Consider the following 19,812-nt stretch of genomic DNA (forward strand, 5'->3'; position numbering starts at 1 on the left):
ATTTTCACTACAGTGGTACCCCGCAAGACGAACGCCTCGCAAGATGGAAAACCCGCTAGACGAAAGGGTTTTCCGTTTTGGAGGCGCTTCGCAAAACGAATTTCCCTATGGGCTCCCTTCGCAAGACGAAAGCCCATAGAGAAATCTCCGGGACAGCGGGGAAGCGCAGCGCGTCTTCCCCACTGTACTCGGACCTCCTCCAAAGGCTGGCGGTGGGGCGGAGAGACCTCCTCCCACCGCCAGCCTTCGGAAGCCTGCTCCAAAGCCTGGCGGTGGGGCGGAAAGACCTCCTCCCGCCGCCAGCCTTCGGAAGGATGCTCCGAAGGCTGGCGGCGGGAGGAGGGCTCTCTGCCCCACCGCCAGCCTTTGGAAGGCTGCTCCGAAGGCTGGCGGTGGGGCGGAAAGACCTTCTCCCGCCGCCAGCCTTCGGAAGCCTGCTCCAAAGCCTGGCGGTGGGGCGGAAAGACCTCCTCCCGCCGCCAGGCTTCGGAAGGCTCCTCCGAAGGCTGGCGGTGGGGCGGAAAGCCCTTCTCCCCGCGCCAGCCTTCGGATGGCTGTCCTGAAGACTTGCGGTGGGAGGAGGGTTTTCCTTCCCACCGCCAACATTCAGAATGCTGTTCTGAATGTTGGCGGTGGGGAGGAAAAACCCTCCTCCCACCGCAAGCCCCGGGAACAGAGGAGAAGCGCTGCGCCCCTTCCCCTCTGTTCCCGTACCTGTCCTGAAGGCTTGCGGTGGGGAGAAAAGCCCTTCTCCGCACCGCCAGCCTGGCAAGCGGTTTCCATAGGAACGCATTAATTGATTTTCAATGCATTCCTATGGGAAACCGTGCTTCGCAAGACGAAAAACTCGCAAGAAGAAAAAACTTGCGGAACGAATTAATTTCGTCTTGCGAGGCACCACTGTACTTATGCGGTTTTATGCACACTTTCCCTTAGCGCATATTTTTGGTTGGAAAACTGCATTGAGAAATTCGGAGCAATGTGAGTTTCAAAGCATAGCTTTGTTTTGGTTTGCATATTGTTTTGGAATTAGATAGGCTCACATTAAAATGTGAACCAAACTAAATTTCTCCCCCATCTCCAGTGGGAGGTTTTGCATTAACAATCCTGGTTGTTCGCCACCCATATAACAAAGCAGAGAGCAGGGTGTTGGCTAGGGACATTTCGTACACAATTGATAGCTTTAGTCTTTGGTAACGAAAGTGCAAGAGGGAAAAGCCAACCTGAGTCTTCACTTGGTTGTAGCAGGCTGGGCAACGAGTGTGTTCGCAGCTCCGCCCTTCGAACCCTGGCTTGCAAATGCAGCTCCCATCACTGTGGCACCGTGAAGGCTCAGAACTCGCAGAATTGCAATTGCAAGCTGCGTAGAGGAAGAAAAAGCATAAGGTCAGGAGGGGATAAACATAATGTATCTCAAAATGCATATTATCTCTCATATTTTCCAAACCCAGTTTGGTTCAAATTCTTATAAAATTATTTGGGTGTGCATTGCTGGTAACAATGATGCCCTTGAAGCCAGCATTGACTTGCATGAGATGATGATGTATACCTCGGCATTTCTCTGCTGGGTTGATGGATAAAGGATTTCCAAAGAATCCGTCCTTGCACTTGCACTCTCCTGTCAAGTGGTTGCAAATCCCAGAAGCATTTGGGTCAACACTGCTACACTGGCATGGTTGGCAGGGACGTGCCGGGCCGTTCTGACCCAAGGGGTCGCCAAAATAGCCATTGGTACAAAGCTCACAGTGAGAGCCTGAGAAGAAAGGGAAGAAGAAGGACAAGCAAATGATGCCTTGAACAAGCAATGCACGAACTGCCTCTGAACATGATGCTGGCAATCCTGAGCATAGGGCGCCTACAGTCCTGCTCCACCCCTAATTTCCACAATCCATTTATGAACTGTCCACAAAAATTGTTGCAAGTACCACAAATGGCACGGGGGGGGGGGAGGTTTCTCCTGGTTTAGTTGTGCTATAATGCAAGAGAGGCCTTCCAGGCAGCAATGATGCCGTTACATTAAGCACCACATAATAACTTATAAAGTTGAATAATGCGTGGATGCTCCAGTACAAAGCTTCCTCGTGTGTACTTTTATTGTATCCATGTGATGCCACATTCAAAAATGCACCAGTCTGGAGGAGCCCTAACTCTCTGGGCCTGACTTCTGACTTTATCCCTGGACTATAGTACCCTGGTGCAAATCCTGGTTCATCTTCAGTCTAGCTGCCTAGAGCTCAGGCCCACTGACAATGACTAAATTTGATGAGAATCAGGAGGTGGGGAATGTGGATTTCATTATGGTCCTTCTCTTTCCCTGCCTGAGTCAAGGTCTGCCTGTGTTGGTGCTGTACCACCGAGACTACAGATAGTGAGTTCACATGGCTAATGTGCCTTGCTGTGAGTTCACATGGCTAATGTGCCTACATGCGAAAGCATTCCTTCCACACTGAAAAACAGATGTCAGGGCAAATGTTATAATCTAGTCTTCTCCCTTCAATGCTAATTTTATATGTGAGTGGATAGTATACGGGTGCATTCCCACCCCCATTTTGGCAAAAAACTCTTCCCTCTGTTCTCCATTATTTTTCTTCATTGCAGTGCATTTAATCATGATCCCCTACATCAGGCTTCCTCAACCTCGGCCCTCCAGATGTTTTGAGACTACAATTCCCAGCATCCCTGACCACGGGTCCTGCTAGCTAGGGATCATGGGAGGTGTAGGGCGAGGTTGAGGAAGTCTGCCCTACATGTTCTCTGAAACGGTACAGCACAGGCATAGCGAGGACCTGGGCCTAGAAATCCAAGTCTCCACAGAATATTGAAAAAGTGGTGGTGGGAAGTGCAATTTGAAGGAAAGAAGTGGTGGGTGGTGGGGTAAAGGAAGCTTAACGATTATCCCCCACATAGCTCTTCCCTTGCAATCCCAGCACCCAGCTGAACGCCTTTCTTCAAGCATGCAGCTGGGAATCCGGATGGGGAGGGGCTGGGTGGACAAGGGGAGTGCAGAAAAGAGTTAAATGCCCCTCTCCCGCATCCCATCTTACCCCTGCAGATTTTTGCACGAGTGGTGGAGATTCAGGTTCACAAATCTGTGTCTGTCACGAGCGTTTTATCCCCGGGACACACAGTGCACACAACACAGCTTTTGCTATGCTCCTGTCATTCCTTAGGGAAAGAAAAGTTGGCCTCAGAAAGAAGAACATGCAGTCTGGTTAACCATCCGAATATGGGCATTACCTCCGGCTCCTGGAAGGCAATGACTGCAGATGACTTCCTGTGTCCCTGGCAGCACCGAACAGCCTTGGCCACCTTGGCACGGGCATGGCTGGCAGCTCTGTGGGCTCCAGGGGAAGCTGTAAAAACCAGTTGGGCAGGTGGCACTGCTTTCATCTCCAGAATAGCATTCTCCTGGATGGAGGAAGAAAGAGAAAAGGAGCAGCTGGAGTGAAGTGGAGCTTCACAATATATGTTTCCCATTGCCTGAGGCTCTTTGCACACCTTGCATTAGACCCCTGAGAGTCCTGGCTTTAAGGTTTGTTTCATTTGCGTAAATAAATGTTTGAAAATATGACAGTAAAGTAAAGATTCTGTGGGGAAAGGGGGAACATTAAAGTAGAAGTTGGTGTGCAAGATCTGTCAATTTCAGTTCCTCATTCCTCCAACCTTAAATTCAGTTCTTTGCATTATGCCGTATAGACATTACAGCATGAGCAGGGAATATTTGTTTCCCGCTACTCTGGAAGGTAGGACTTGAACCAATGGCATCAAGTTACAAGAAAGGAGATTCTGACTAAACATCAGGAAGAACTTTCTGGCAGTAAGAGCTGTTCAGCAGTGGAATGGACTCATAGAATCATAGAATCGTAGAGTTGGAAGAGACCACAAGGGCCATCGAGTCCAACCCCCTGCCAAGCTTGGAAGGTGGTGGACTCTCCTTCCTTGGAGGTGTCTAAGCAGAGGCTGGATGGCCATCTGTCAGGGATGCATTAGCCGAGTTTCCTACATTAAAGGGGTTGGACTAGATGACCCCTGAGACCCCTCCCAACTGTACAATTCTATGATTTGTCAGTATCGGAGCTATTGAAATAAATGGGTGTGACTTAAGACTGCTGGTTTCAATGGGTCTAAGTGTGATTAACACTAGATATTACCCACTGCATCCAATCTGGGCCAGGCAGTGGTAGAGAGGCAGAGACCTGTATCTCTGTGGCCCTCCTCCTGTGGCGGTGGGCCTTTAGACATTGCAGCAGCAGCAGCACGGGATGTAAGCCCGGGAAAGCATTTCCCTTGCTGTGTTCCTCCAATGCCTGAAGGTGACCTCCATCCCAACAAATATCAACCCAAATCCCCCCCAGGACTATGTCTGCTGAGATTTTACCAGGAACTCTCAATGCAGAGTTGACTTCAAGACATGATGGACTGAATTTCCTTTCTGAAATCTTCAGAAGTCAACTGAGATTCTCAGGACTCTGAGGGTTTTCTCATACACCATCCTGGTGGGGATCCGACCTATGCAACACAATCCATCACACACCTCCCCCCATGTGCACACGAGTTAGCAACAACATAGGCACTACGTACATCCTGAATGACTGCATGCATATCCACATGTGCCATCCCAGCAAAACATTACTTTGTACATGAAGTGGGAGAAGGGGCTTCTCATGCCCATTCTTCCGTCACATGAACAAGATCCGTAGCTGGATCACCGTGTAAAATGGCCCTAAGTGAGCTACTTGGTTTTTAGATTAGAGACCTGCTTGTTGCCCAAACAAATAAATAAACAATCTGTTTGCCCACAATAATAGGCTCTTTGACTGTGGTTGATCCTACCAGTACCTGGGTCACAGATTCCTCCTCCCTGGCAGCTGCAGAGCACACAGTTGCCGAGAGCACTGAGTCCAGCAGGATCCTCTCTCTTGTACCCTGGGGCACATTTCTCACAGAACTGCCCCTGGTAGCCAACTGGACAGACACACTGCTCCACCCAGGATGCTGGAGTGCCAGAGGTTGGCTGTGCCGAATCCAGAAAGACATTACTGAGGTACCCTGTGCCTGAGCAAAAAGAAAAAAGGAAGAACATTATAGTGAATATCCCCAAGAACACAACATAATAAAATACCACCTATCCCAGTATCTCAACTGGATCATGTCTAAATCAGAACAGAGCTGACATTTGGGAGCGGATGTGGGGCACATCTAAGCTACCATGGTACATTTGTTTTATATCAATTTATCCATCAGTGCTTCCTGAAAAGCATCCTGGGAACTGTAGTTTGCTGACGGTCTTGGAATCAGATATTCCATTGCCCCCCCTCCCTATGCAGTGGTGGGGGAAGGGGGTGTGGAGGGTGGGGTCCACCCTGGGTGTCATCACTGAGGGGGGTTGACAAAATGAGTTTAAAATAAAAAAATAAAAAATGGGCTCATGGAACTTTTTAGGAGTGACGTGGAGGCTTTGGTGCTTGCAGGTTCCACGCTGCCTGAAATGGCAGCATGGGACTTGCCGCTGCCTACTGCCTCTCCCTCAGCCGCCCTACAGCTGAGGGGGAGGCGGCGGAGAGGCTCCAAGCACAGGAGAAGCTTGCCCCCCCCCCACGTGTGGATTGCCCCACCCCTGGCTGCAGGACAGCCCCCCCCCCCATCAGGCACTCGAGTGGCTACCTTTGATCTTTCACAGAAATGCAATTTACCTGCAAAGAGGAAACAACTATAAAATAGGGTTTATAAGAGAAGACAGAAACAGTTAAGTAATAAATAATTAGAAGAAATGTATATGACCCATTCTTTAGCCCAGATTTCACTATCCTATGCCCAACTCACTGTCTCCATAAGTGGCTCTGATCCGAAGAGCTGTCAGGTTCCCAATTAACTGGCGATACTCTTTGCCGCTCAGCCTAGGGCTCCAGTTGCTGCTTGGGTGCTCATCCAACCTGAGTGCAGGAGGTGGTGAAAGACACGAGAAGTTATATGAGCAGTCACTGCACCACCATACTTGTGAACAAAATGCAACTCGGAGTGAATTTTTAGACCCATGGAAGATTGCAGCACACTGCTGTTGAACTGCTGATCAAAGGGAAAGGCCAGAACTGCAAATCAGATGGAAAAACAAGAACACTCTGTGACCAAGGAAGCACAGAATATGGACAGGAGCATAAAATTCAGTTTACTCCAAGATTCAGTGAAATCAAAAGCAAATACAAAATTCAGCATTTAGGTCTTGACAAACAGTGCTTTCTTCAGTAACCCCAGGGCGCAACTTGTGTTTCCTTAATGATATTTTTTACCATCAGAACATGTTGCAACGTGAGCAACAATGGCTGGAATTCAACATCACACTCTTCCAGTCCTGTCTGCGCAAGTATTCCACTTTGCCAGACAGAAGAATGCTGTTCTGGGGGTTCTCCTGACCCCCCCTTGCGCTAATTTCAGGGGATGCAGGGGGCACAAGGGGGAGAAGCACTGTTGCGCAAGCAAGACTCCTTGTGCAAGGCTTCCACTGAGAGGGCTCATGAGGTGAATCCATCACAATAAAAGTGATTAAAGACAACTGAAGTTAAAAAGAAATAAAGTGGGTTTATGGACCAGGAATTGATGTAGGCAACTTCTCTGATTCAGGGAGCTTAACTGGGCTTTGCTGATGTTATTTTCATGACTTGAAGGACAGCAACTAGATCCTCCTGGGTAAGCAATAGCCAAAGCCAGCAGTTTTCAAACTTTCCATCTTCTTGGAACACTTTCTGTGCTGACAACTTACTGCCCATCGAAGAGGATTCTGGGACATGTACAAGGTACACATTCAGTTCATGTCAGGCACTGGTTAGGAACTGAGGGCCTCAACTCTACTTTGTGTGAACTGAGAGCATGGTCTAAGGATGCATGTGCAAATCTCCAGAAGTTGCCCGTTGCAGATTGGTAGCGGAGGGCAAGCTGCTTTTGAGGAAAACTTGTCTATCATTGCTTTGAGTTGCACTGGAGGGTTTGACATATGAGTGTTCTCTTACGTCCTAAGCATTTTACCTGAATGTATAGGTCCTGCTGGCTTTACAAGGCAACATCTTTCCATTAGGCATGAGTGGGGCAGTGATTCTTAAACCAGCTCCTTCCAATATTACATCATGCTGTGAAGGGTGACGTCCAGGTCGGTTCACACGATAATCAAAAGACAGCTCTTGGCCGTAGCTCAGTTGATGGTTCCCAAGGAACCTGGCTACAAAATACACACAAAAGAAACACAAGGTCAAAGTGTGGCATTTGCAAGTAAAATCCAAATGTGACCTGTACCACTGTTGACCTTGATTTGACAGAACTAGCCTTCAGTATAGAAGGAGAATTTCAAAGGACCCCATCAATACCTATGACCTAAATCCCATTGATATCAGCCTGCTTGAACATGAAGACTAACAATGGAGTGCTTCAAAATTTGCTCTCAACTAAGGTCATTGTGGATGACACAAGTGGAAGGGCCTTTTCTATGGTGGCCCCACAGCTCTGGAACTCATTCTCATCTGACTACCAGAAGGCTAACACACTCCAAATCTTTCCAAAAGCTTTGAAAGACCTGTTTCAGGTGGGTTTCATGTGACTGACTGCTATGAAGGCTGAGATGTGTTTCCTTTAATTGTTTTGCTATGAAAAGTTTGCTTTGTATCATGGACTGCATATGGATTTTTAAAATTAATGTTGGTTTTCTAATTTGGGGGATTGTTGCAGAATTATATTGTGTTTGTATATTATGTATTGTGGATAGTGTACTGAATCTTTATTATGTGAATCACCATTCATGAATTGAACTCAGACGGGTAGCCTGTAAATATTTGAAAATAAAATGAAAAAAGAAAAAACATGTGGCTGGCAGTGGGCTCTAATTTTATGGTTAAATGCTTGCTTATTTATTTAATTTGAATTCCACTTATCAGATAAAAATCTTTCAAAGTAGCTCATATCAACCAAAATGATTCAGTGCACACTTAGGTGCATTTTGAAGATTTATTATTTCTGTTTTGAGAAGGTCATCTTTGCTTTCCCATACTCCTTAATTGTATCCATTTTAAGGATGCTATAGACATCTTTTTGGGTATTGTTTTCTTGTAGATATTCTCATCAAATTTGCAGATGACACCAAACTGGGGGGCCGGGTAGCTAATGGCACAGAAGACAGAATCTGCATTCAAAATTACTTTAACAGATTGGAGACCAGGCCCAAGCTAACAAAATGAATTTCCATAGGGAGAAATGTCAGGCTCCGCACTTAGACAGGAAGAACCAGATGCACAGTACCACTATTCTACCTTAGTCAGACCACACTTGGAATACTGTGTCCAGTTCTGGGCACCACAATTTAAGAAGGATGTTGACAAGCTGGAACGTGTGCAGGGGAGGGTGACCAAGATTATCTAGGATCTGGAAACATAGCTTTATGTGGAGTGCTTGAAGGAGCTGGGTATGTTTAGCTTGGAAAAGAGGAGACTGAGATATGATAGCCATATCTTAAGGGCTGTCACATGGAGAAAGGAGCATGCTTGTTTTCTTCTGCTCTGGAGGGTAGGACTCGAGGGAATGGCTTCAAAGAACAAGAAAGGAGATTCTGAATATTCGGAAACACTTACTGACAGTAAGAGCTGTTTGGCAGTGGAACAGACTCCCACGAGAGGTGGTGGACTCTCCATCCTCTCCATCTTTGGAGGTTTTTTAGCAGAGGATGGATGGCCATCTGTCAGGGATGCTCTAGCTGAGATTCCCGCATTGCAGGGGGTTGGACTAGATGACCCTTGGGTCATCTACAATTCCATGGTTCTAGACATGAGGAAAGTGACATTCCAGCCATGGATTTCAGGATTTGTGGGTGGGGGTAGGATATAATGAATGGATCTATTGCAGGGGTCAGCAACCTTTTTCAGCTGTGGGCTGGTCCACCATCGCTCAGATATATTTTGAAGGGGGGAAAAGAACCAATTCCTATGCCCCACAAGTAACCCAGAGATGCATTTTAAATAAAAGGACACATTCTACTCATGCAAAAACATGCTGATTCCCAGACCGTCTGTGGGTCAGACTGAGAAGGCGATTGGGCCGCATCCGGCCCACAGGCCTTAGGTTGCCTACCCAAAACCATGCCACGTTTTCTGGAAATTCAACCTAGTCTTGTAAGCACACTTTCAACACACATTTAAAATGGGGCAGAAGGAAATTATCCAGAATTAAGAGCAATTCCTGTTCTAACTTGAGTGTTAGAATTGTCTACAAGCCAGCAAGAATCTGTACTAGGATTTCTGCGTGTAAGTGGACCAACAGGTGTCAATATGTGAGACATTTGATAATACTGGCAAATAAATAGTGAAGTTCAATGGTCCTTGTGGCTGCTCCTGTTCAGCACGGGATATGGAAACACACACCTGGAGCCATGAAATAGATGGGATCTGGCCTTCTTGCTGCCACATAAACTTCTTTATAATGTGAAGACCACTGGAGCTGCAAAGGAGACCCATTTCCTTGAGCTTGCCAACCTTCATCACCTGGAATACAAGGAAACCAACAGCTAATTAAAATGAGCTGGAAATCAAACCATACCCAACGATTCAGGAAATGTGACTGGAGGAAAGAAGCAACAAACAGCTCTTTTCATATTACACGGTCCAAAGGAAGGATATGCCATGTCTCCAAGCTCATGACAGACTAGTGATGTCATATGCTTAGGAAGGCACTGTATCACAAAAGGTCACAGGACCCATTTTAACAGTAAGTAGAATCAGGCGGTAAAGCTTTCTGGGCTGTAGCAAGTACTTCAAGATGCTGGTGAGAGTGCTGAGCACTTGAATATTGACCCATGAAAAGAAACCTCCCCCACACCTAGAAAACTAGCATGTTGGGGTGGGGGTGGAGAATCAACCTAGCCTCCTCCCCAATATGCTCCTTTTCTATCTGCAATACTTTGGGGTGGGGCATTTCTGACACGCACTCTACAGCTGCAATGTGCATTCCAGAGCTGGAGAAACACAACAGTTTTCTAGAGAGATGAAGGTAGTGTGCCAGAGCCAGCATTGTCCATTATGTGCAAACACTGATTATCATCTGTGCCAACATGTTTCTATACTGCATCAGAAACCTCCACCACCTGTTTGACCAAAGATGGTCATTGGAGGACAAGAGAAAGCTGTGCAGCCACCATGCTAAGTAATGTTTCTGTCATTCCAGCTGCATCTCCTTAAACTCTTCTGATCCTAGAAAAGCTATTCTAAACTTTCTGATTGTATAAACTGGAACAAAGTTAGCAATTTTGACCCAAGGCCAGTGCTAAGTATTTTTGCATTCCGTCTTCTTCCTTTACATTATGACTTCATCACTGATTCAGCTCCTTTGCCATTTCCCAGCTGCTTTGCTGGTTCAGAAAGAATATAAGTGGAACCACTTTCTTAGGTATTTTGCATAACTATCACCCAAGTATTCCCAGATCATGTAACTGACATAATATTATGCTGCTGATTTTAAGAAATAAAGCGATTGTTTAGTCCTATTGCTTTGCTTCTCCGTTTGGCAAACCTCATCACCAGCAAACAAACTTCAGTCTGGTAATGGAGGCAGCTAATGTTTCCCTGCATCAATAGAAAATGTAAAATTGAAAGTTCAGTGCAACACCAAGTGTATTGATCATGAAATAGAGAAAAGGCAACCCTAGTGAAGTTTTTTACCTTGCTCAAAGGTGGAGGTGATTTTATGGATGCTATAATTTTCTGCGCTGGAACATGCTGTTGAGTGCCCATGACAGAAGCATTGAGAACAGCCCTCTGGGTTTCCTGCATCTAGGTTGTAATAGCCCTGCTTGCAACTGTGCAAGAGATAAATTAACACACCACACAATTATTCTCTTGTGCATTCATATTCACACACAGAAAGCTGACATACTGAATTTCCAATCCGGATACCTCTGCTTTATCTGCTGTGACAGGATAGCTGCATCCTCCAGCCAGTAAAAACTTGATGGCTCTGATGTCAGCCATTACTACAAATCCTGTGCTACCATTCTTGTTGAAGTGATGACTTCATGACAGAATGACTGGCACTCACCACACACACAAAGGCACCGAGGTAACTGCTCCAGAAGGCACAGAAACAGGATTCTAGCCTGTGCTATAATCTGGTGAAAATGTGGATTTGAGAGGAGATACACACTATTCATTTAAAGCACATCAAACACATAGTTAAAGTAAAAAAGGTTAAGGACCCCTGGTTGGTTAAATCCAGTCAAAGGCGACTATGGGGTTGTGGCGCTCATCTTGCTTTCAGGCTAAGGGAGCTGGCGTTTGTCCACAGACAGTTTTCTGGGTCATGTGGCCAGTATGACTAAACCACTTCTGGTGCAACCGAACATCATGACAGAAATCAGAGCACACGGAAACGCCTTTACCTTCCCATTGCAGCGGTACCTATTTATCTACTTGCACTTTGACGTGCTTTCAAACTGCTAGGTGGGCTGTGACTGAGCAATGGGAGCTCACCCCGTCACAGGGATTTGAACTGACCTTCTGATCAGCAAGCCCAAGAGGCTCAGTGGTTTAGACCACAGCGCCACCCACACTGTTAAAGTACATTACTTCCCCAAACGCATCTGAGGAACTGTAGTTTCCCACACAGAGCTATAATGCTCAGCAACAAACTGCAGTTCACAGGATTCTTTGTGGGGTGTCATGAGATTTAAATGTGGGCTGGATGTGCTTTTTAATGTAAGGTGTGGATCTGTGATGTGCTGAGCTCAGTGCAACTTGTGCACATGCCATTTTGGCCTCAGCATGGACTCAAACAGTGACGTGAGTCAGGGCTGCCATCGAATCAGAAATAAAAGTGTTACGCTTTTTTACTTTCCATTAATTATTTGTCAGTGGCCCATTGTGGGGTACCACTATGCCAGACCCTTCAAGTGTCCCAATTTTCCAGGGACGTCCCTGATTTAGAGAAGCTGTCTTAGTTTCTGATTTGATCCTGGAATGTCCTGCTTTCCCTTAGAATGTCCCTATTTTCATTGGGGAAATGTTGGAGGGTGTGGAATTATCCGACCCCCAAGATTCATAAAGGCAGTCCTGTATAGGGATGGGTTTTTTTAACATTTAATGTTTTATATATATTGAAAACTGCCCAGAATGGCTGGGGCAGTCCTGTAAGATGTGTGGGGTATAAATATTAAAATTATCATTATGGAATGGGACGTCCCTATTTTCATCAAAGAAATGTTGGAGGGTATGCTATGCTGCTATCCAGATTAGCACAGAAAATTCCAGTCATCATCACTACCACAACTAATGACAGAGCAGTGCCCACATTGCAAAGTCAGCCTGTTTTACTAGCCCATCATGCACTGAACTGGCTATGTAATAGGCTTAGATTGGGTTTGCTTTCCCCTCTGGTCAGCGTGTCTAGTGCCTGTGGTTTTGGTATGAGCAGGACCAAACCTACCCTCACCTGGTTTAGCTGGTCAGTCAAAGTTGTTCCTGATGCATGCTGATAGCTTCTAGAAGCCACAGGTGAGAGGTGAGTGCAGGCTGGGAATCACAGGGGGACCAAGTATCCCAGAAGGAGCGTGACGTATCCTCCACCAGAGGTACTACCGCTCCCTTAACACCCCAAACACACCAAAGCAACTCATACAAATGCAAAAATAAATAAATAAAAAGTTTGAACCACCACACAGCAAAAGGCAAGAATGAAATGGAAGGAATAATACGAATGGAATGGAGATTGGGGTTAAGTGGGCAGAAGAGGCAGGAGGATGGGGGAGTGCAAGGATGAAGGCTGAAAGTTGTATAGCTGTGCATTGACTGAAAGCCCCCTTCCTGGCTTCTGAAGCTCTGTTCTGGCCAACCAGACCTACATTTCCAAATATAACAGAAGACACATTGCTTTCTCAGCGGAAACTGAAGTTCTCAGTATCCAAAACACTGGCACTAGATTCCACATTCCATGCTTGCACGCTGAACTCAATCCACATAGCCTCCATTTCTGAGTCAGAGAGAAAGCTACATTTCTGTTGGGTTTGTATGCTAAGTGAAAGAGCAACTTGAGCTACCAAGTGGATTCCTTGATCATGACAACTCTGAGCACCATGAAAACATTTACCGGTAGCCACGCAATCTTTGTGCACGCACCTGCTACATCGCTCTCCTTCAACAGCTGCCTTGCAGATGCAACGTCCTGAAACGCACTGGCCCGTGCTGCCAGCTGGATCACAATCACAATTCCTGAGAAAATCAAAGGACCATTTTCAAATGAAGCTCCGCACTCCTCATTGGAACACATTAGCCAGCAACAAACAGCTCCACCGACCCGACAGCACTTACTGTATTTGCCCAGCAGCTCTGCAGCCAGATTCTGAGAAGGAATGGAAATTGTGCTGGCATCGGTCACATTTATCACCTGTCACACCAGGTTTGCAGTGGCACCGTCCCTGGTTATCACACTGTACACTGAAAGAACCTGTGAAGAAGGAGTAGTAGAGACAGCAATGGGGTCAATATTTATGATTCTCTCATCAGGTTTATAGCTATTCCAAGGAAACTCAAGGAGAGTTGCTGCAGTAGTCATTCAGTTCCATTGTGCAAAGTTTCTCTCCTGCTTGGTTTGTCATGACGGTACATTGCTGAACTACTCAGGCACACTTCGTCTAAAAAGTTGCTTTGGCATGTACAAATATGATGCTCTTCTGCCGTATGAGATAGGCTGAAAACTGGTTTTGTGGAATATTGCCAGAAAAGTGGCAATGGTTCAGGTTTGAATTGGTAGACTCTATTGCTTGGAGGTTCTTCAAGAGAAGCAGTTTGTTCCTCTGCCCCCAAAATACCTACCCAATCTATAAATTTGTAAATAAACTGATTATTACAAAGGCAAAGCAAGGGCCAAACTAAAAATGATGCTAAACTTGTAATCACATCAGTTTTTAGAACAAAATTAATAAATTTTTGTTGGGGATTTTTGTTGGGACTGGTATGTGGGGAGGAGATCTTGCCAAAGGTTGCAGGCAGCTTTACCTGCAGCAATTGCATGTTGATTGCCCTTTTAAAAGACAAAGTCCAGCAACTGGAGGAACGTGTAGCTACGCTCCAAAGAATTAGAGAGCTGGAGCTCTTCTTGGAAGCAACAGAGCACACCGTCCCCACCAAGGAGGAGACAGGGGACTCCCCTGAGAAGGAGGCTTGTTCACCAACACAGGAGCCAGATATATGGAGAAACGTGACTCAAAGAAGTAGGAGGCCCAGGGTTCACTCTGATTGTTTAGAAATATACAATCGCTTTGAGGTCCTCTCCCCTAGCATGGAAGACGAAGAGCAGACTCCATTTGAGGATCTCTCCCTCATTACAGTCGATCAGGTATATGAAGACGAGCAGCAAAGTCAGTCCTCAGGGAATGTGCAGGTGACCTTGGAACGGACAGCTCACGGAAGAACCCCGACCAAACCCAAGAGGAGGCGTGTAGTGGTGATAGGGGATTCCCTACTGAGGGGAACAGAAGCAGTGATCTGTGGGCCTGACAAGATGTCTCGGGAAGTGTGCTGTCTCCCCGGGGCTAAGATCCAAGATGTAACTGAACGACTGCAAGGAATCATAAAACCCACTGACGAATACCCCTTCCTCTTGGTTCATGTGGGAACCAATGACACTGCAAGCAATAGCCTCCAGAAGATCAAAAGAGACTACGAGGCTCTCGGCAGGAAATTGAAGCAACTAAATGCACAAATTGTCATCTCGTCTGTCCTCCCAGTTGAACGACGTGGCCCAGGGAGAGAGGGGAAAATAGTGGAAGTGAACAGCTGGCTTCGCAAATGGTGTAAACAGGAACGGTTTGGATTCTTAGATCACGGACTGCAGTTTCTTGAAGATGGACTTCTGGCAAGTGATGGGCTGCACCTCACAACGGTTGGGAGAAATGTTTTTGCCAAAAATCTCAGAAACCTCATCAGGAGGGCTTTAAACTGACTAATGTGGGGGAGGGAGACAGTGCTCCTGAAGGTAGGAGTCTATCAATTAATGAAGATGATCATCCAAATGTCATAGACCAAATGGAGCAAACAGCACGCGGACCTAGTGGTGGGAGGAAAAAATCCTTAAATAAGAGACACGGGGGAATGATTAATGGACTTCAATGTCTCTACACTAATGCGCAAAGCATGGGAAATAAACAAGATGAGCTTGAGCTCTTGGTACAGCAAACTAAATATGACATAATAGGCATCACTGAAACCTGGTGGGATAAGTCCCACGATTGGAATGTAATAATGGGGGGATACAATCTATTTCAGAGAAACAGACCAGACAAGAAAGGAGGAGGAGTGGCGTTATATGTCAGGGATGTGTATACCTGTGAAGAGATCCAAGATTTAGAACCTCAAAGCCAAAGTGAGAGCATTTGGGTCAAAATTAAGGGAGAGAAGAACAACAGGGACCTCATTGTGGGAGTTTACTATAGATCCCCAAGCCAAACGGAGGACATAGATGATGCCTTCCTGGAACAGATGGCCAAGCATGCAAAAGGAAGGGAGATAGTAGTAATGGGGGACTTCAATTACCCGGATATTTGTTGGACGTCAAACTCAGCCAAGAGCATAAGGTCAAACAGATTCCTCACTGGCCTTGCAGACAACTTCATTGTCCAGAAAGTGGGAGAAGCAACAAGAGGAACAGCCATTTTAGATCTGGTCCTAACCAATGTTGATGACCTGGTTAGTGGGGTAGATGTGGAAGGATCATTAGGCGCGAGTGATCATGCTCTTCTGAAGTTTACTATACAGCGGAAAGGAGCAGCCAAGCATACTAGGACTCAATTTCTTGACTTTAAGAAAGCCGACTTCATAAAACTTAGGGAAGTGCTGGGTGAGATCCCATGGACAGCAATACTAAAAGGAAAGGGAGTTCATGATGGCTGGGAGTTTGTTAAGAGGGAGATAGTAAAAGCACAACGACAGGCAATACCAATGAGACGGAAACGTGGAAGGTGCCTAAAGAAGCCAGGGTGGCTATCTAAAGAACTTTTAACTGAATTAAGATTAAAAAAGGATGTGTACAAAAAATGGAAAAGGGGGGAAACCACCAAAGAGGAATTCAAACAAATAGCCATCACGTGTAGACACAAAGTCAGAAAAGCTAAAGCACAGAATGAACTCAGGCTTGCTAGAGAGGTTAAAAGCAACAAAAAAGGCTTTTATGGGTATGTTCGTAGCAAAAGGAAGAACAAAGAAACAGTGGGGTCACTCAGAGGAGAAGATGGTGAAATGCAAACAGGGGACACAGAAAGGGCTGAACTCCTCAATGCCTTCTTTGCCTCAGTCTTCTCCGATAAAGAAAACAATGCCCGACCTGAAGAATTTGGAGCAAATGATTCAGCAAAGGAAACACAGCCCAGAATAACTAAGGAGATAGTACAAGAATATTTGGCTAGTTTAGATGTATTCAAGTCTCCAGGGCCAGATGAACTGCATCCAAGAGTATTAAAAGAACTGGCAGATGTGATCTCAGAACCACTGGCAGTCATCTTTGAGAATTCCTGGAGAACAGGCGAAGTCCCGGCAGACTGGAGGAGGGCAAATGTTGTCCCTATTTTCAAAAAGGGGAAAAGAGAGGACCCAAATAATTACCGCCCAGTCAGTCTGACATCAATACCAGGGAAGATTCTGGAACAGATCATTAAGCAAACAGTCTGTGAGCACCTAGAAAGGAATGCTGTGATCACCAATAGTCAGCATGGATTTCTGAAAAATAAGTCATGTCAGACTAACCTGATCTCGTTTCTTGACAGAATTACAAGCCTGGTAGATGAAGGGAACGCAGTGGATGTAGCCTACCTTGATTTCAGCAAGGCATTTGACAAGGTGCCCCATGATATTCTTGTAAAGAAGCTGGTAAAATGCGGTCTTGACTATGCTACCACTCAGTGGATTTGTAACTGGCTGACTGCCCGAACCCAAAGGGTGCTCATCAATGGTTCCTCTTCATCCTGGAGAAGAGTGACTAGTGGGGTGCCACAGGGTTCTGTCTTGGGCCCGGTCTTATTCAACATCTTTATCAACGACTTGGATGATGGACTCAAGGGCATCCTGATCAAATTTGCAGATGACACCAAACTGGGAGGGGTGGCTAACACCCCAGAGGACAGGATCACACTTCAAAACGACCTTGACAGATTAGAGAACTGGGCCAAAACAAACAAGATGAATTTTAACAGGGAGAAATGTAAAGTATTGCACTTGGGCAAAAAAAATGAGAGGCACAAATACAAGATGGGTGACACCTGGCTTGAGAGCAGTACATGTGAAAAGGATCTAGGAGTCTTGGTTGACCACAAACTTGACATGAGCCAACAGTGTGACGCGGCAGCTAAAAAAGCCAATGCAATTCTGGGCTGCATCAATAGGAGTATAGCATCTAGATCAAGGGAAGTAATAGTGCCACTGTATTCTGCTCTGGTCAGACCACACCTGGAGTACTGTGTCCAGTTCTGGGCACCACAATTCAAGAAGGACACTGACAAACTGGAACGTGTCCAGAGGAGGGCAACCAAAATGGTCAAAGGCCTGGAAACGATGCCTTATGAGGAACGGCTAAGGGAGCTGGGCATGTTTAGCCTGGAGAAGAGGAGGTTAAGGGGTGATATGATAGCCATGTTCAAATATATAAAAGGATGTCACATAGAGGAGGGAGAAAGGTTGTTTTCTGCTGCTCCAGAGAAGCGGACACGGAGCAATGGAGCCAAACTACAAGAAAGAAGATTCCACCTAAACATTAAGAAGAACTTCCTGACAGTAAGAGCTGTTCGACGGTGGAATTTGCTGCCAAGGAGTGTGGTGGAGTCTCCTTCTTTGGAGGTCTTTAAGCAGAGGCTTGACAACCATATGTCAGGAGTGCTCTGATGGTGTTTCCTGCTTGGCAGGGGGTTGGACTCGATGGCCCTTGTGGTCTCTTCCAACTCTATGATTCTATGATTCTATGATTCTATGATTCTATGAGATGGGTAACACTTTCCTCCTTTGCTTCAGGTCTGATGAAACTCTCTCTCTCTCTTTTTGTCACGCGTGCGCGCGCACACACACACACGCGCACACGCACGCACACACGCACACACACACACACACACTATGAGCCCCTGGAGGGAAGTATCCACTGGTGCCAATGATGGCTTCTTTCCCAGAGGTAATAGCAGGACCAGACTACTTTTGTCAGGACCACAGGAGGAGAGGAAAGGACTAAATGTCCCTGCATGCTGTGGTCTTGATAAAAATCAACTGACATGCCTGCAAGTGACATGATCAGCATCACAATTACTTTGGCCCTAAGTCTCCATTGCTTTCTTCCAGAAGGGAAAAGGACCTAGCAAAGCTGTCCTAAAGTTCATACAGCTCAAATAAGGGGAAGCACAAAGCAGCAATCTTCCATTTGCACAGACAAAACCTGTTAAGTATAATTGTTTAATTGTACATTGAAATGTCAAATAACTCTGTATATGTCTGGATGTGTACTGCTAAAAGCTCAATTCCTCTGAGCTAAACATTGGAGTGCAGAGAGCCTAATAGCCAATGGTTTAAATAGGGCTGTATCTCCGCGGGATCTGTCACGAGGTATTTAACTTAGATCACATGAGAAATAATTGTATTACAGGTCTCCATTTTGGGTGTATTACTAGCTCTTTGTTCTAAAGCAGCTGAGGAGAAAGGATGTGCTAATGATTCCCTCTAGGAAAACAGCTAGGCTGGAATGGAGGAGAGGCAGAGCTTTGTTCTTTAGATAGAAGAAATTCATATTTCTAAGATATGCTAAACCTGTGCTGGGATCAGCACATTATATTATGCAAATATCTAGATGTAACACTTTAGCAGATGTACATCACTGGCCCCATTTTTGCCTCACAGCTGACCAAAGATATCCAGTGCTATTTCTGCTCCACAGGAACAATCAGTGCACAAAGTGACTACATAGTAAACTTTGCCAAAAGGGAGTCTGATGCTGCCTATTTTTCCTTCTGGCCCAAATAACCCGAAAAATTCAAGCTACGTGGGCTCTGTCCGCATCACCGGCTTAGAACACAGCTAGGTTGTTTTGTTTTGCTTCACATTCAGATTGAAGCTAATATTGGGAAAAACACATCAGAACGTGGTATCTAATTAAAAACAACAATAGGATAGAAGTGCATTGTGGTTAGCATTATAAACCTCCCTGAGGCCTTGAGGCGTACCTCCGGGTCCCCATTCCACAATAACAGAAAGAAGTTTTTGGAGTCCTACAGACCTGGCATGCTTCCAAACAGGTAATGCATTGAGCATTCATCTTCACTTATTTGCAGGGTGGTTAGATGATGTTATGGCAAAGCAAGAGTCACTCCACATTTCCCAGTGGATTCCACCTTATTGCAGAAAGTCCAATCTTTCAGGCAAGCCCTTTGTTGCACAAGACTTCTCAGCCAACTATGATTGTGCAAGCTGGATTTCCCACCTGAAAATAGTAACAGTCTGGAAGTGCCCCTTGGTTGTGTTCAGGAGAACAGCTGCTTTCGGCTTCTCCTCTCCCTGATCTCATTCAGAGGAACCCAACGCAGGGTATGCACTGGAACCCCAATTCTCCACGTAGTGAGTGGCTTTAAGGGTGCCAGAACATTTGTGACAACTGGCTTATTTGGGCTGAGTGTAGACAGAGATATGCAGCAGTAGAACCTCAACAGACACTGCAGTCCCCTAAGATCAAGTTGAGTGGGATCAATTCCAATCTGTTGCCTCCGAGGATGTGGACAGGCTGCTTGGACGAGTGAAACCAACCACCTGTCTCCTGGATCCTTGCCCATCC

The 19,812-nt window shown here is 45.9% G+C and overlaps 1 protein-coding gene across 2 annotated transcripts in view; it reads right to left on the minus strand.

The window, feature by feature from the left end:
• Nucleotides 1-19,812, minus strand: part of LAMC2 (laminin subunit gamma 2) — a 50,406-nt gene that overhangs the window by 16,897 nt on the left and 13,697 nt on the right. For both annotated transcript variants that reach the window (XM_082226649.1, XM_082226650.1), the window contains exons 3-12: nt 13,329-13,464; nt 13,137-13,229; nt 10,689-10,825; nt 9,396-9,515; nt 7,021-7,210; nt 5,824-5,933; nt 4,834-5,055; nt 3,238-3,408; nt 1,550-1,753; nt 1,224-1,360 (exon numbers count right to left, since the gene is read on the minus strand). In XM_082226649.1, the coding sequence (XP_082082775.1) occupies nt 1,224-1,360; nt 1,550-1,753; nt 3,238-3,408; nt 4,834-5,055; nt 5,824-5,933; nt 7,021-7,210; nt 9,396-9,515; nt 10,689-10,825; nt 13,137-13,229; nt 13,329-13,464 (1,520 nt within the window). The remainder of the gene's footprint in view (nt 1-1,223; nt 1,361-1,549; nt 1,754-3,237; nt 3,409-4,833; nt 5,056-5,823; nt 5,934-7,020; nt 7,211-9,395; nt 9,516-10,688; nt 10,826-13,136; nt 13,230-13,328; nt 13,465-19,812) is intronic.

Source organism: Podarcis vaucheri, assembly GCF_965113315.1.
Source record: "Podarcis vaucheri genome assembly, chromosome: 6".
Lineage (NCBI taxonomy): Eukaryota > Metazoa > Chordata > Lepidosauria > Squamata > Lacertidae > Podarcis > Podarcis vaucheri.